At 35.6% G+C, this 14,315-nt stretch overlaps 1 protein-coding gene across 12 annotated transcripts in view; it reads right to left on the bottom strand.

The window, feature by feature from the left end:
- Positions 1–328: 328 nt before the first annotated feature.
- Positions 329–14,315, bottom strand: part of DGKE (diacylglycerol kinase epsilon) — a 29,191-nt gene continuing 15,204 nt past the window's right edge. For 6 of the 12 annotated variants that reach the window (XM_077164858.1, XM_077164855.1, XM_077164856.1 and 3 more), the window contains exons 5-12: positions 13,763–13,906; positions 13,317–13,474; positions 12,929–12,980; positions 9,844–9,957; positions 8,386–8,457; positions 5,826–5,953; positions 5,513–5,624; positions 3,679–5,140 (exon numbers count right to left, since the gene is read on the bottom strand). In XM_077164858.1, the coding sequence (XP_077020973.1) occupies positions 4,961–5,140; positions 5,513–5,624; positions 5,826–5,953; positions 8,386–8,457; positions 9,844–9,957; positions 12,929–12,980; positions 13,317–13,474; positions 13,763–13,906 (960 nt within the window). In that variant the 3' untranslated portion in view covers positions 3,679–4,960. Of the gene's footprint in view, positions 1,447–3,678; positions 5,141–5,508; positions 5,625–5,825; positions 5,954–8,385; positions 8,458–9,843; positions 9,958–12,928; positions 12,981–13,316; positions 13,475–13,762; positions 13,907–14,315 lie in introns of those variants that run through there. The other 6 variants (XM_077164860.1, XM_077164859.1, XM_077164863.1 and 3 more) reach the window with 6 other exon arrangements.

The raw sequence follows: 14,315 nt of genomic DNA, 5'->3' as shown, positions 1-14,315 counted from the left end.
CAGTTCACCTGGAAGTGACCAGGGCTGCAGGTCTTTAAACTTGTATAAAACAAAATTACAAATCAAGACTGCCAATTTATTTGTGGAGTTTTTTCAATGAGACCTAACTGGAAAATGCTGGCAGAGGCAGTGCTAGCCAAGTCCAGCATTGGAGTAATGACGACAAATGTGCCCCTCTTTTCGCTAAGATTCTTTTTTTTTCTTCAGAAAACCAAATCTAGTCATCTGGTCAGGATGCCCTCTTCCCTGGACAACACTGGAGGAAGAAGGAAAACCTAACTTTTCAGCCTTCCCTTTCAACACTTCCTGAAAGTGTTGGTGACCCTGTTGGTCACCAAAAAAGTACGTGACGGAGATTGCCTATAGTTTATTTTTGTTAAATGCATTCTTTACTAACACCTTCCTTAACAGTGAGATAGCCCAGGTCATCCTTGCAGAGACTGAGGAAGTGCCCTCGGTCTGGTATCAGCAATGCTTACAGGTATCATTTCTAGGTAACTTATTCTCTGCAAACATTTCTGCAGATGGCTAATCTCAATAATTTCTTTTGAGTTTCTTTTCAGGGTGACATGTAAAAATTTTCTCTCCAGAACCCTGGAGCATACTTCTTTGCTACCTGCAAGCCTCATGTAGGGCTATTTTAAAAGTTGTGTGTTGTATTTACATATCTAAAATTAAATACATAGATCATTTCCATACTTTGTTAAAATTAGAAATACAAGGAACATAACCTAAGGCAGTGCTTTAAACTCAACAAAATTCCTTAAAAAACTAAGAAATAGCCAAGTGGCCATATTCCAAGCAGGAACTGAGAGCCCCTCCATCCCTAAATAATTTTTTCAATAAAAACATCATGTTTCTAGGTATATAAAAATCAGTAGAAAAGTAAACAGTTGAAAGAGTTATAATAGTGGCTTCAAGCTCTTACAAAAACCAAAAAAAAATAACAGTGGAATCTTCTCCTTGTACCTCCAGGATTCCATGGACCAGACACCAAAAACTTCAGTCCATGTAAGAATCTAAGGCTACCAATTTTTATGCAATAGAATTTAAGACAAATACAGCAATTTGGATAGAATATGAACAAGACTCACAGAGTTTTCTGAAAATAATGATCTGGGAGGAAGAAGGTGTTTAACAGAGCGAAGGAGATACAACTTCAGTAGTATTCAATTAATTCAGTTCTTTCGCATGATATGTATCTGGAACAAGGCCTGGGTGACTCAAGGCATAGAGCAGCTGCTTTCAAATTTCAGTGTGCAAACAATCTCCTGAGGTTCTTGCTAATAAAAACAGATTTCTACATCCCTTCTCCAGAGATACTGATTCACTAAGTCAGGATTGGCAGGGTTGGGCCCAAGAGTCCACACTTTCATGAAGCTCCCAGATGATGCTGATGCCTGCAGGCAGCCTGTAGATCCCACTTTTGAGAAACAGGAGATAGTCCTTACAGGAAAATTTGAGAAAGGCAGGGGGATGCATTTTAAAAGCAAAACCCAACATAACTTCTGTCTTGTGGCTGAGAATGTACCTTCATTCAGATTTGGACTGAGTAACAAAACTACTTTTTCTACTTAAATTTCTAGATACTTTTTCATAAATATACCTACGGTCCATGGCCTAAAGTTAGGCAGAATTTAAAAACATTTCTGAATATAAAGTGCTGGTTCTTTCTTTGATATTATCATTTAGAGGGAAAACACACACAAAACGATCACCAACTCTACTGACCTATTAAGTGGAATAAGTTATGTATTCGGATCCATATGAATCTGTAAATTAATATAACTTTTAAAGTTTCTAGATAGTGCAAATTTAAAATCCCATATTATACATTAAGTACAATTTTACTTTATATTACAAATGCAAATTATTTTTCTTTTGACACACTGGCAGTATCTGTTTTTACAGCACAGAAAGGACTTTATAACTTCTGAGTCACAGTATATGTTACAGCACTAAGTAAGCAAACGTATCTCAAAAAGCAAAAATTACACATTTTATGACACACCCTAAAAAAATAAAAATAAATAATCTTGACTATAAAATTTTTATACACATTAGTTAGTTACATTAGGGGTTCACAGTTAACTGTTGCAGAAAACCAAAATGCATTTATCATCATATAATCTTACTAGACAAACCGTATTTTAAAACACAAAGCTTGATTTATATTAAACATAAAGCACTGAAAATGATCATTATCTACTTTTGGGATCTAGAAGAGCTGCCAGGTATTCAGTATTTAAGCCACTAGGTTTATGAAGAGTTAGGAATGTATTAGGACAGTGAAAGATGAAAGAAATCTCAAAACAGATATAGAGATAGGTCCTACTTATATATTTATTCCTGAGAATGTAGAAGTCAATTAAAAAAAAAAATCAAGACAATTTAAAATGGAACAGGAAAGGGTGGTGCAACAGTGGCTCAGTGGCAGAATTCTAACCTGCCATGCCTGGAGACCCAGGTTTGATTCCTGGTGCACGCCCATGGAAAAAATAAAAGAACAGGAACAGGAAAATCTTCTCGTAATTTATTTTGCAGTAAAATCCCTGGTAATGTAAACAACTGCTATCTTAATATATAAGCTGCAAATATGAAATCTGGTAAACTGTATTTACTTAAAATAAAGCACATGCCTACCCTACACATTTATTTGAAATGCTGGGTGGATGGGCCTAAAAAAGTAAATGATGTTGGCTAAAACCAGATAAGAATATGTTTTATGATATGGCATTCTGAATAACTTCCCAAAACAAGTCTAAATGAGTGAATAAGGCAGCAGAAAAACTTCATGAAGGGTTGGTAGGGAAAAAACCCTCACTGGTTTATGATAATTAAAAAATCTATTTGTTTAAATAAATGAGGGAGTTGCACATAAACCTACTCTAAATGCATGTAATACCCTTCGTTTTAACAACTAAAAAAAACCTGTGTAACTATTTTGCTTATTTGAGTTCTTATATCCCCAATAAACTATCTGCTTTGTGTATACAAAACTATCTACTTTGCTTCAACTCTTATGGGTTATAGGTAAAATATAATCTAAAACAAAGTGAATAATGTATTTATAAAACATGAGACCTGCAACAATTCTGACCATGAATTAAAAGAATAAATCTCATTATACTCAAACATGATCAGCACTTACAGGAGAAAATCAAAATCTCCCACCACTGCAAAAGAAAGTTACTTGCCATGACACCTGTATGGATAAGGTGAAAACAGACCTGCTCACAAAATCTTTCAATACTAGAATTTTAGCATCAGTGAGATCTGGAAGTTGTTAAGTATTTTATATAATGTACTGATTACTATATATACTAATAAGTTGTTTCTTCAAAAAAGATGGCCCAAGTCTGAAGGTGACTCAAATTTAAGTTTATAGCAATACATGGATGACCATAATAGATTAAGGGGAGCTAGAGATGTTTTGGGGATACATTACAATCTTTCAGAGATTAATGCCATGAAAGACCACCAAGCCCCCAAACGGGTCATTTGTCAGGAAAAAAACTGGGGCCACCCATTAGGTTTGTTTAACTTCAGGACATTAAGAGGCAGGCTGGCCAGCAACAGCAGGGGAGCGCCCTCTAATGGGCAACTACGAAACTAGCAACTGAGGGACAAAAACAGTGAAACAGAACTCTCAGTTATTCAAAAGTACTGTGCCAGTGCTTTTCATTCCTTTTAAGAGGACTATCTCTGAAGAGTTAGAATATCTGGGTAATATCTTGCAGAATTAAACTATGGATTTTAATTACTTAGTTCGCTAAACTTCTATCTGATTAACTGTGACTTAAGTAGAGTTCATCTGATTAATCTGATTTTTAAATAAAGACATAAATTGTAAAAATTATTTAAACACAGGTAGCATACCATAAGATAAATAAATAAGTAAAAAATATAGATTTTTCATTTTAAAATAAATATCATATAAACACTTAGGCAGAGTGTTTCCCCACTTCCACCCCAACCACAGTTCTGGGGAAATTCTGGCAAGGGCTTTAAATATAAAACATTTACTTCAAGTACTGCAAGACCACTGGGTTTTAAAAACTTATCAGTCATTACTGAATATAATTTTTTTTATAGCTTACTGAATATTTTTTTAAACAATTAATTTGACCAGTGAATTTCCTTTAGAACATTTTCTTGAATTGTTTCCACTGTCTTTTTATCAAAAGAGAAAGTGGTAAACTGACCAGCATGGAATCTATAATTCTCCATCCAAAATGCTCTGAATTTTAATTTTTGCCAGCCACCTACCTGGTGCTTTTTTGGCTATGCTGGGGTTATAAAACAGACTCTGAACCTCAGCTCAAAACGGCCATTAACAAGATTAGTTAAACAACATGTGGGGGTGTAAATGGATCCTCACATAAAAACTATAGTAAAAAATTTATGACTTTAAAACTTTTCCTTTGAGGAGTTCCTGGAAATGGATCCACTTGATGTATGGTTCAGGTAAGTCATGCTGCCAGTGGAAGCCTAGCAGTAACCATGCAGGTTTGACATTTATACCATTTCCTTTTGAAAAAGTAATTTAATTTTTAAAATACTAGGGTGTCACCACATTAAAATGTTTTTTCCACCCATATCTGACTGGGTATAGACTATGTCTATCAAATGTTTGGTTCAAGAATAAGGAATGAGACAGTGCCTACTTCAGAGTGAGTCCACCCTCAAAACATAAGCCATGAAAACCATTTCACTTTAGGGTAACTGTATGACTCTTTAAAGGTGCTATACATTCAAAGCATATTGCTGAGAAAAGAATAAGCTTTTGTTAGTAACTGAAAGTTTGGCTGTTTTTAGAATGCAATTTACATAAATGTATACCCATTATACTACTGATGGAATTATAATGGAACAGCTAATAGTGGATTCCTAATTTTGGATGCATATCTCTCTACTTGTCTGAGCGGATTCTATACCAAGTCTTCATTTCTGCATCCACCTACTCCATTCCCTTTATGTCTTCTTGATCTGAAGCACTCGAGACGTCATCATCGGTTTGTTCTCCTGAGAAATATAACATCAGTGCGTGTGTCTTGTGAGTTATGGTGACAGTGCAGGGTCCTTGAGCCCACGGCTCACCATCCACCTGCATTGGCATCATCGAGCACTTTAAGATCAGCTGGTATTAGGGAACAAATAATTAGAAGCAAGTTAATCCACTGAGGTTCAGAGCGATCTTCCTTAATAATCCCACTGATAGTCCCTTAATTCTCCTGCATTTCATTTTTAGAAAATTAATGTATATATTTATTCATTGATTGTTTTAAGGGATTTTTTTTTTCCCCCAGCGAATGCTTTATTTCTTGTACCGGTTTGAGGCCATGTTTCCTGTTCCTTCCCCATCCCAACCAATTTCCTGGTGTATGGCGATCACCAGCATGTCCTATAAACCCATTTAGGGAAAGATATAGCATGTATATCTACTTCTACATATTAATGACTTAGAAAGGAACTGGGAGAACTTAGAATGTAATAGCAATATTTTACCTACTCGTACTGTATGTGCTTGTCCTATTCGAAAAGGATTTGCCAGTTTCACTTGAATCTGAGCACAATGGAAAGATCCATAAACTCCAACGACTTCCAATAAACCATCATCATGCCTAAAATTGGAAATAGGAAACATGGATTATATAATGGAAAAAGATCAACATGTTAGGACAAATACTTTTTAACACAGGTGGACCATCAACTTACTAAATATTTGTATTAATAAGGTCTACAAAAAATTCAGGAAAAGATTTTAATGTCTATAAAGAACAATAGCTGCTCTAAAGAAAACAGACATTAAAAACTGTACATACCTGGCTAGAGGGTAAGTCTCATCTCCCATCCCTTCCCAAAGTCTGCAGCCACCGCCCCAGTAGCCAATGTTGAGAACTATAATACCTTCCAGATTAGGCAGTTCTACTTGCTCACCATCCAGTTCCAGCTTTAAAGAAATACGAATAGTGTGTTATTACAGGGCATAGTATTTCCAGACATATCCAGTAAGAATTCATCTGTTTTCATATAATATATATATATTATATATTATATATATGTATACACACACACACACACATATATATATATATATATATATGCTTATTTAAGAAGTAAGAGATGCACATGCAATAAGAGGCAAGAGAAGACTACTTTCTAACTCTCACTCAAGGTAATGTGGACTTTCCCATTTCTTCAATGGACCTGTTCTCACCAAGGTCATCAATGGGGTCCTTTTTGGTAAGTTTAATTAATTTTTTCAGACCTTATCTAACTTGCTATTTCATGAGCATCTGATACTAATGACTCTTCCCTCCTTTCCTGAAATATTTTCTTTCTTTGCTTTCTGGGGACCACAGAGTCTACGTCTCAGGTTGGTCCTCCCCAGTTCACTTCCTGTTTTCCTCATGGATGAGTATGGCATTCCCCATAGCTATGCACTAAGCCCCATCATTTCTCATGCTCCCAACTCTGAAGCCATTTCTACATCTTTAATTGCCGTCTCTGTACTGACAGTTCTTACATCTATTTTGCCGGTCCAGAAAAGTGAACTGGATCTGATCTATATATCCAACTGCTGATAAAACTATTTCACTGATTAACAGCATCTAAGAACAAAACTCAGCCAGGCACCTTGTCTACACACTCCCCATCTACTTCCCAGGAAAGAGAAGTACCATTCCCTAAGCTGCCCAAGCAGGAAACCTGAGTTACCTTTGATTTATTTATGTTTACCCCCCACATCGAATTACTTACTAAAAACAGTCAACACCACTTTCTAAATCTCTCTTTCCATCATTCCCAAGAGTACCCTAGTCTAGAATACCATCATCTCCTCCCTAAATATTCCTAACTGATCTGTTAGGACCAGTTAGAGCCTTACTCTCCTCTTATTCATCTTTCACAGAGCAGTTAGATTGACACTTACAAAGTGCAAATATGTCACCCCTAATTACAGCCTTTCAGGGGCCAGACTATGTGCTCATGATCAAATCCAAACTCCTTATTAGGCTAATATGGCCCTCTCTGATTTAGCCTGACTACTTCTCTAGTCTCAGTTCTTGTCACCTCCCCTTTTACAATGAACTCATTACAGTAGTAAGTCATTTTCTCTCTTGCCTCTGGACCTTTGCAGATGCTGTTCTTAGCCTAGAACAATCTTCTTCTTCACTTAGCTAACTCCTTAATTTTCAGATTCTAGCTGTCACTTCTTCCAGCAAGACTTCGTTACTGTCACTTTCCCTACAAAATCTTCCCAGTCTTTTGGTTATGTTCTGCTCTGATTTCTTCCTATAAGACCATGTACTTTTCTTATCAAATCACTTCTCTTACTGTACTGCAATGTGGTTTAAAGTCTTCCCCTAGACTATAAACTTAATAAAAGCAAGGGAATTATCATTATATCTTTAATATCTAAGACACTACCTGCATTTTATAGGTGGCTTCACAAATAATTTTTACATAAATATCAGAAAATAAAGTACTACCTCGTATGCTTCACCCTACTAAAGCTAAAAAAGCCCAGGAAAAAAGAAATATAATAAAGAACAAAGCTCTTTGTATGGAAAAGTTGCTGCTATTCCTTCTGTGTTATGGCTGCCCAGAGGCTTTGAGCTAGCTGTCTTGCTAAACCACAGCAACTTTCTTTGGCTCATGTATAATCAGGCTTCTTTTTCCCTGCTCATTTTTTCACTCTTTCCCCATGTTGTTTACTGTTTGGCTCTTGCCTTTCACTTATTTAACTAGTTCAAGGATTCTCTGTACTAATGTCTTTGTTATGGCTGTTAACATTAGGGATTCTTTTTAGAGGCAAGTAGGGATGTAAATACAATACTATGTCATATCACGATGTCAGGGAAACTGTAGCTATAAGCAATCATTAACATTCTGTTTTTGTTTATACATTTTTATTTTACTTTAGTAAATTATGTAAGACAGATACATCACAAACATAACCCAAATTAAATTTTGGGTTTTAAACTTCTGAGCATCTATGATGAGTCAAGCACTGTGATAAATAAATTCAACTCTGAATCACATATGAATAAAAGCTATTTGGCATAGGAATTACATAGAGTTTGGAGTTAGATAAACCTGGGTTTGAATCCTGATTATGTCTCTGAATTTGAACAAATTATTTCATTTTAAACCCAAGTTTTCTCTTCTGTACAATGGGAACCTAACAGTATCTGCCTCATAGGACTGTGGTGAGCATTTAGGGGGACCAAGTATATAACGCACATACCAACTGCCTGGCACACAATAAATACACAATATATGTCAGAAAAATATGTTAAAAGAGAATTTAGCACTGTTGTTTTAGAAAACTTCATAATTCAGAGATCATCCAAAACTTTAGGAAAGGTATTAATAGCTTACCTCAACTTTTTTATTTAAATCTTTACATTCTTGCACTAAACAATCTTTGGTTCCATAGAATAAGTAAACAGCCTATGAAAAATAGACAAACAAAACATGACATTAAAACAATCTAACAAGCTGTGTAAACCTTAAGGAAAATACACTGTATCAAACTCCCTGACTTGACTGTTGAATCATGCTTCTTCAGATGGACTAGATAATGATGGAAAAAGTGGAACCCTAAAGGAAACTTTTTTTATGCACCCCCTGGTTTCATCCAACTTTCTTCTACCCTAGAAATTTTATAGGATAAAACTGGAACCTACTAGGCGCAGCACTGAAAATATATAATTAAATAATAATGCCAAAAGTGTCCTTAACATGTTAGACACATTACCTTACATATTATAACATGTTAGGGATATTTTTGGTGTCATTTCTAATTTTACATTTTATTCTATTATGCTATTAGCAAAGGTTTAAAGGTTCTAGGGGAATTCTGGTACAACAGAATGAAATGTTGTTTATCATCACTCTGCTTTAAGAAGGTGACAATAAAGGTCATTATTCTTTTAGCTTAACTGACCTGTTTTGTCTTGTTTTTTTTGATGGGGGAGGGGTGCACTGGGGAAGGAGAGATTTGTACCCGATTGGCGTTTTCTCCCAAAGGAAGCATTTGATAATGCAATATTATATTAAAATCAGAAAATTCCATTTTTTCCTAATACCTCAGGTTATTTAATGAAAGTAATACAGATAAATCTAACAAACATTTTACAATCAATTTTGAAGACAGAAAAGCTGATGGAAGCACTGAGATGTTGAGCTAATTACCAATTGTATAAACGCCAATACTCATTGCCTAGGTAATTATATTAATAAAAGGGAACTATATGCAAATTTGAAGTATCTGTAAAACAGACCCAGGAATAAAATAGTTTTGCATTGGTTATTCATATCCTATTGCTCAACCACCAAGTCATTTTTAAAAATTTCAAAACAAAATTTTCCATTAAAGGAGTCAACTATACTACAGAAAATAGAGCAACCAATTTAGTCAGGGGTCTTGATAAACAAGCTGCCCTTTTTCTTACCTCACTGGCCTTTTGGGGTTTTCCCAAGTCAATGGAATCTGTATTTCCACTAATGACTGCACCAAAAATTTATCCCGATTAAAATTTCTTTCCAATTTTAGTTGCCACTTAAGCTAAAATATATTCCATATAGTTGCCATCTAAGCAAAATAAGCTGTAAAACATTCCAGCTTTGAAATTTTAAAAATCTGTTATTGTTATAAAAAATTTTTAAATACAGTCACAGATCTAATTTGACAGTCTTACATAAAACTGAGCAGGTAAATGTCTCCATAAGTTAGTTCAATCTGAATTTACTTGAAAGAATGCTAAATAAAATGGAACTATTGATTTTTACTGTACCTTCGATGATAAGCAGGAAATGTTATTTTATCCAACACACCTTATTAAGAATTCTGCTAGAAAACAGAGATGGTGCCTTCTCACGATGAGCATGAAAATTGAGAGCCATGAGAGCATCAGGTCCAATAGAAAAGTAGTTGTTCATTGTGAACTCCTGTGAAAAAATAAGAATAGGTAACATATTAGGTGTCAGTCCAAGATTATACCACATACTGATTATGTACATTGTAGTCTATGTTTTTATGAAAACTGAATACTTTATTTACTTTCCACATAAAGCTATTTTATACCATCCAATACAATTACCAGAAACAAATTTTAGTACAAAGGCTAATAACTATAGATAGGAATTTCACTTCCCATTTCCATTTAAAAGTGCTATACCTCAGTCCTTATCATCTAGAATACTTTAAGAGCTTAAAGGTAGTGTAACTAGCTTTTCCATGTTTTGTGTTGCCATCATATTTGCTTTTCACTTTCACTGCAACCCGTTCTAAGCTTCTATCAGTCCTAAACCTGGCTACCGGTCCCCTCTTAACTGTATTTTTAAACTCAGTATGCATTTTGAAGTCAATCATTTCAACTACCAACTGGACAACATACTTAGTTCTAGTATCTCCTTTACTTTTTTCCATATCAGCCTTATTTGTTAATCTACTCAAAACACTGTTTTGGTTTTCAGGTTACCAGGCACTGCTGGTGAGAACCTTATAATTATGATCCTGTTAGAAATTTATTTCCGACCTTGGCTGGACATAACTGCCAACAGCGCATGGTAATCTTTTAAGACTTCCTTTCTCATAATCAGATTGTCATAATCCAATGTTACTACTTTCATTAAGTCCTTGACCAACAGCCTCCTTGCCTTTATGCTCAGGTGACGATCTTGATTCTTGCCAGACTGAAAGCAGTGAGATCACCATGTATGAATTCTCATGTTCTCTTCTACCTGCCATCTAAAACTTGTCTTTATCAAAGATACCTCCCAAATCAAAGTGTGCTTAATCCTTTTGAGGGCAACATCTAATTATTTTCTTCATCCCTTCTCTTCTCACAACAACTATCTCATGGAGTTGTCTTCAACTTTACCTTCTAATCTGACTATTGAATTTTAGTTTGTAAGAGCTTTTTTTGGGGAGTGGGGTTGTATGTTTGTACGTGTGTGTGTGTGTTTCAGAATGTTCTTTTTTCCTAGCATCCTGTTCATGGATGCAGTTATTCTCATCTCTCTGAGGTTATTAATTTTGTCTTTTTTTCCCCTCTAGGTTTTCTTCTGCTAGTTGGATTATCTTTATTTGCTTCGTGTTCCTTTTTTTCCTGTTTGCTTCTTTTGGGTTCCTTCATGGTAGAAACTTTCCATACATGTTCTTTCCTCAGATCCTTACTTGTATCTGCTCACCTTTAGGTGCAAGGCAATAAAAGGTGAACTGTGAACTTTGTATCCAAAGGCATGGTTTGCCATGGGAATAGCTCCACTGTAGGGTTATATAGTAGGAATCTGGTTATTTTGTTGTGGGCCTACCAAGTGTCAGTATCTGTGAAACTTTTCCTTGGGAGGTTAGTTTCTCCAGAAAGAAATCCTCTCTGCTAGGAATCTTGAAGCTAAGTGGATGAAAAGGGCTAGTGCTCTGACATGTCATTTAATCTCTATTTCAGCTGGCCTGGTATTTCAGAGTTCAGAATCCCTTTAGTTTAAATTCTCCAGAGTAAACCTCCATGCTGCGGTCTGAATGGGGGAGGTGGGCAGGAGGTGGAAGGTAGTGTGTGGCTACATGAGGTTGGAGAAGGGGGAGGTGCTCTAGAGACAAACAACTTCTTTGGTTAGTTCTGCTTTCAGTTCAAGCCTACACTCATGCATTCCAAGTGATCTGGTGACTCTAAGTGCTAAGCATTTGCTGGATCCTGCCACATCTCGTTTCTTTCTTAGTTTTCTGTATTGTAGATGCTTAGCATTTCAGCTTTCTTCAATATGCTAAATCAGTTACTACTATTTGTTCTCTGCCTTCCACACTGTTCTGGCTTCTCTAGACTGCTATCATCTCATTTCCCATCTTCTTTGTCCTTAAGGGCTTATGCCTGTTAAAAATTTATCACCACTTCAGAGAGATTTTGGTGGCAGGAAATTGGAAGGGTAGTGGTAAATATGTATGTCCAGTGTTCCTTTAGTATTCTTTTCAAGTCAGCATTATTTTTGCCACTTACCACTTACCTTCTATAACTCTCTGTCTTCTCTGAAACCATTTCCTTCTTATTCTTTCACTACACTGTCAGTCTCCTTTAGTGGCCCCTCTTCCTTGCTGTGCCCCCTGAATTAATCTATTTTCAAGGTGTAGTTCTTGGGCCTCTTTTTCTCTTTCTCTACATATCATGCATTCTGATAATATAAATAATCACCTTTAGGCTGATAATTCCTCAATCTACCCCTCCAGTTCTGCCCTTATCCAGAGCAATAAGCTTAAATGTCCAACTTGTTCAATGTGCCACTGCTTCAAGTTGATATGACCAAAATTTAACACATTTTTTTCCATCTCAAACCTGAAACTCTATTTTCTTATCCTCTTTAATGGTATTTCTATTTATCTAGGCATAAAAACTAGAAACCTGGTAGTAATGTGTTTTCTCTTTCCTTTATACCAATCAGTTGCCAAGTCCTGATCAACTCTACCTATATAGAACATATCTGGATTGTCCTCATCCTAAAGTCCCCTTGTTTCTGCTCTTCTTCTAAGCTATTTTCACAGGATCTCCAGAGTAACTTTTTAAAACACAGATCTGTTATCCCTGCATTATTTGCTAACTATGACTCCCACCGTCTCATATTTCTATCTGTTCTGCCTGAAAAATCCTTTGTTCCTTTCTCTGTTGATTTAAATTCTATTGAACTTTTAAGGACCAACTCAGATGTTTACTTCCTCTGAAATCTTTCCAGACTGTTCAGCAGAACTAAGCATGCTTGCACTGTTCTCTCCCACAGTCCTTTTTACACTCCAACTTAGGGGTTACATAACAAGCTCCTTAAAGATAAGCACGTTTCTGTATCCCGTCACAAAGTACCATGCATTGTATAGTAGAGACACTCCTTGAATGCTTGTTGAAACTATTCACAATTGAGGACTAAAACATACCTTGGGTTTTCTTAAATTGTAGTATCCTTTATTTGTTACTTGAACTTTCCATCTAAATAAACAGAAGTTAAAGAGAAAAATAGTTACTTTTGATCAAATAAACCGTACTTTGGATGCCTTACCACTAAGGTTCTTCTGTTGAAACAGCATTTGAAAAAATAATGATATCTAAGTGAAAATGCAAATGTTGGGATAAAGCACCCAGCATAATTTATGTCTTTAGACCTTATATAGCAAAGCAAAGCACCAGGATCTATGGATAAGTACAACTAACAGCACCTTTGACATTTAAATTATGTTTTGTTTTGTAAGTACAAAAGTCTTCATTTATAAACCAAACAATATTCCCAAAGCTAAGAAATCTACTTTCAGAAGAAGTGTAACTTACCTATCTAGCTTAATTCCATCTGCATCCATAACATTTCTTAAGACCTGTGCAACTGGGATTTCTCCAGCATAACCTGTACCCCAACCCAATGTATTGGAAAGATCATTGCCAGTTCCCAGAGGCAAGACTGCAACTTGTGGAATATATTTTTCTTGTCCCTAGGAACAGCGAAGATAATATTTTAGATTTTTCTTTTCAGATGATACATAGGGTAATATTTCATAAAACTTAAAGACCAAAGTAATAAAGACTCAAATATGACAACTTTATATTATTTTACTAAAGGTTAAGCTAACTGGTTGCTTAATCATAAATATCTTACTCTTGCTATTCAAAACTGGCAAGGTATCCTAATATTCACTGGCATAATAAAAAAGATTTTAAAAACTGTATTATTTAACTTGGAAGTGCTTCTGTGAAAGATACTAGTTCGTAAAGGCTGATACCTTAATCTTCATTTCATCAACTGCATCCAAGACCCAGCCCACAGTTCCGTCCCCTCCACAAACAAGTATTCGAGCTGAATAATAGGGAAGAAGAGTACAAAGTTGCAGTGCTTTGATAGGGGGAGTTTTTGTTACATCAAAAACCTAGAAATGAAAGACAAAGAGAAAACTTATTTTCATTCAATACTGAGGATGATTTTCCTCTAGGTGAGTCCAAATATGGCTGTATAACAACACTGGCTTCTGTGTATTTATCTTTAACAAATGCATCAGGCACCAGCCAAGTTATTTATATTGATCTTGGCATATGCCCACGCCCACCCTACAAAGCAGGAGTTAGCTTCTATTGACCAGGAAACTGAGGCACAAAGTTACATAAGTTTCCTATTATTCCTCAGATAATTAAGTGCTGAAATACAAATTCAAATTTATAATCTACCCATTACATCGTACTGCCTCATTTCTGTTCATAGGAAAACAGAATGTGCTAAGTCCACATCTAACTAGTGACTTAAGTTTTATACTGTTAAAAAAAAATCACTAGTGCAAGTTA

Source organism: Tamandua tetradactyla, chromosome 6, assembly GCF_023851605.1.
Source record: "Tamandua tetradactyla isolate mTamTet1 chromosome 6, mTamTet1.pri, whole genome shotgun sequence".
NCBI classification, from domain to species: Eukaryota; Metazoa; Chordata; class Mammalia; order Pilosa; family Myrmecophagidae; genus Tamandua; species Tamandua tetradactyla.
The sequence above is the reverse complement of the archived record's forward strand: the minus strand, read 5'-3'. Positions and strand labels throughout refer to the sequence as shown.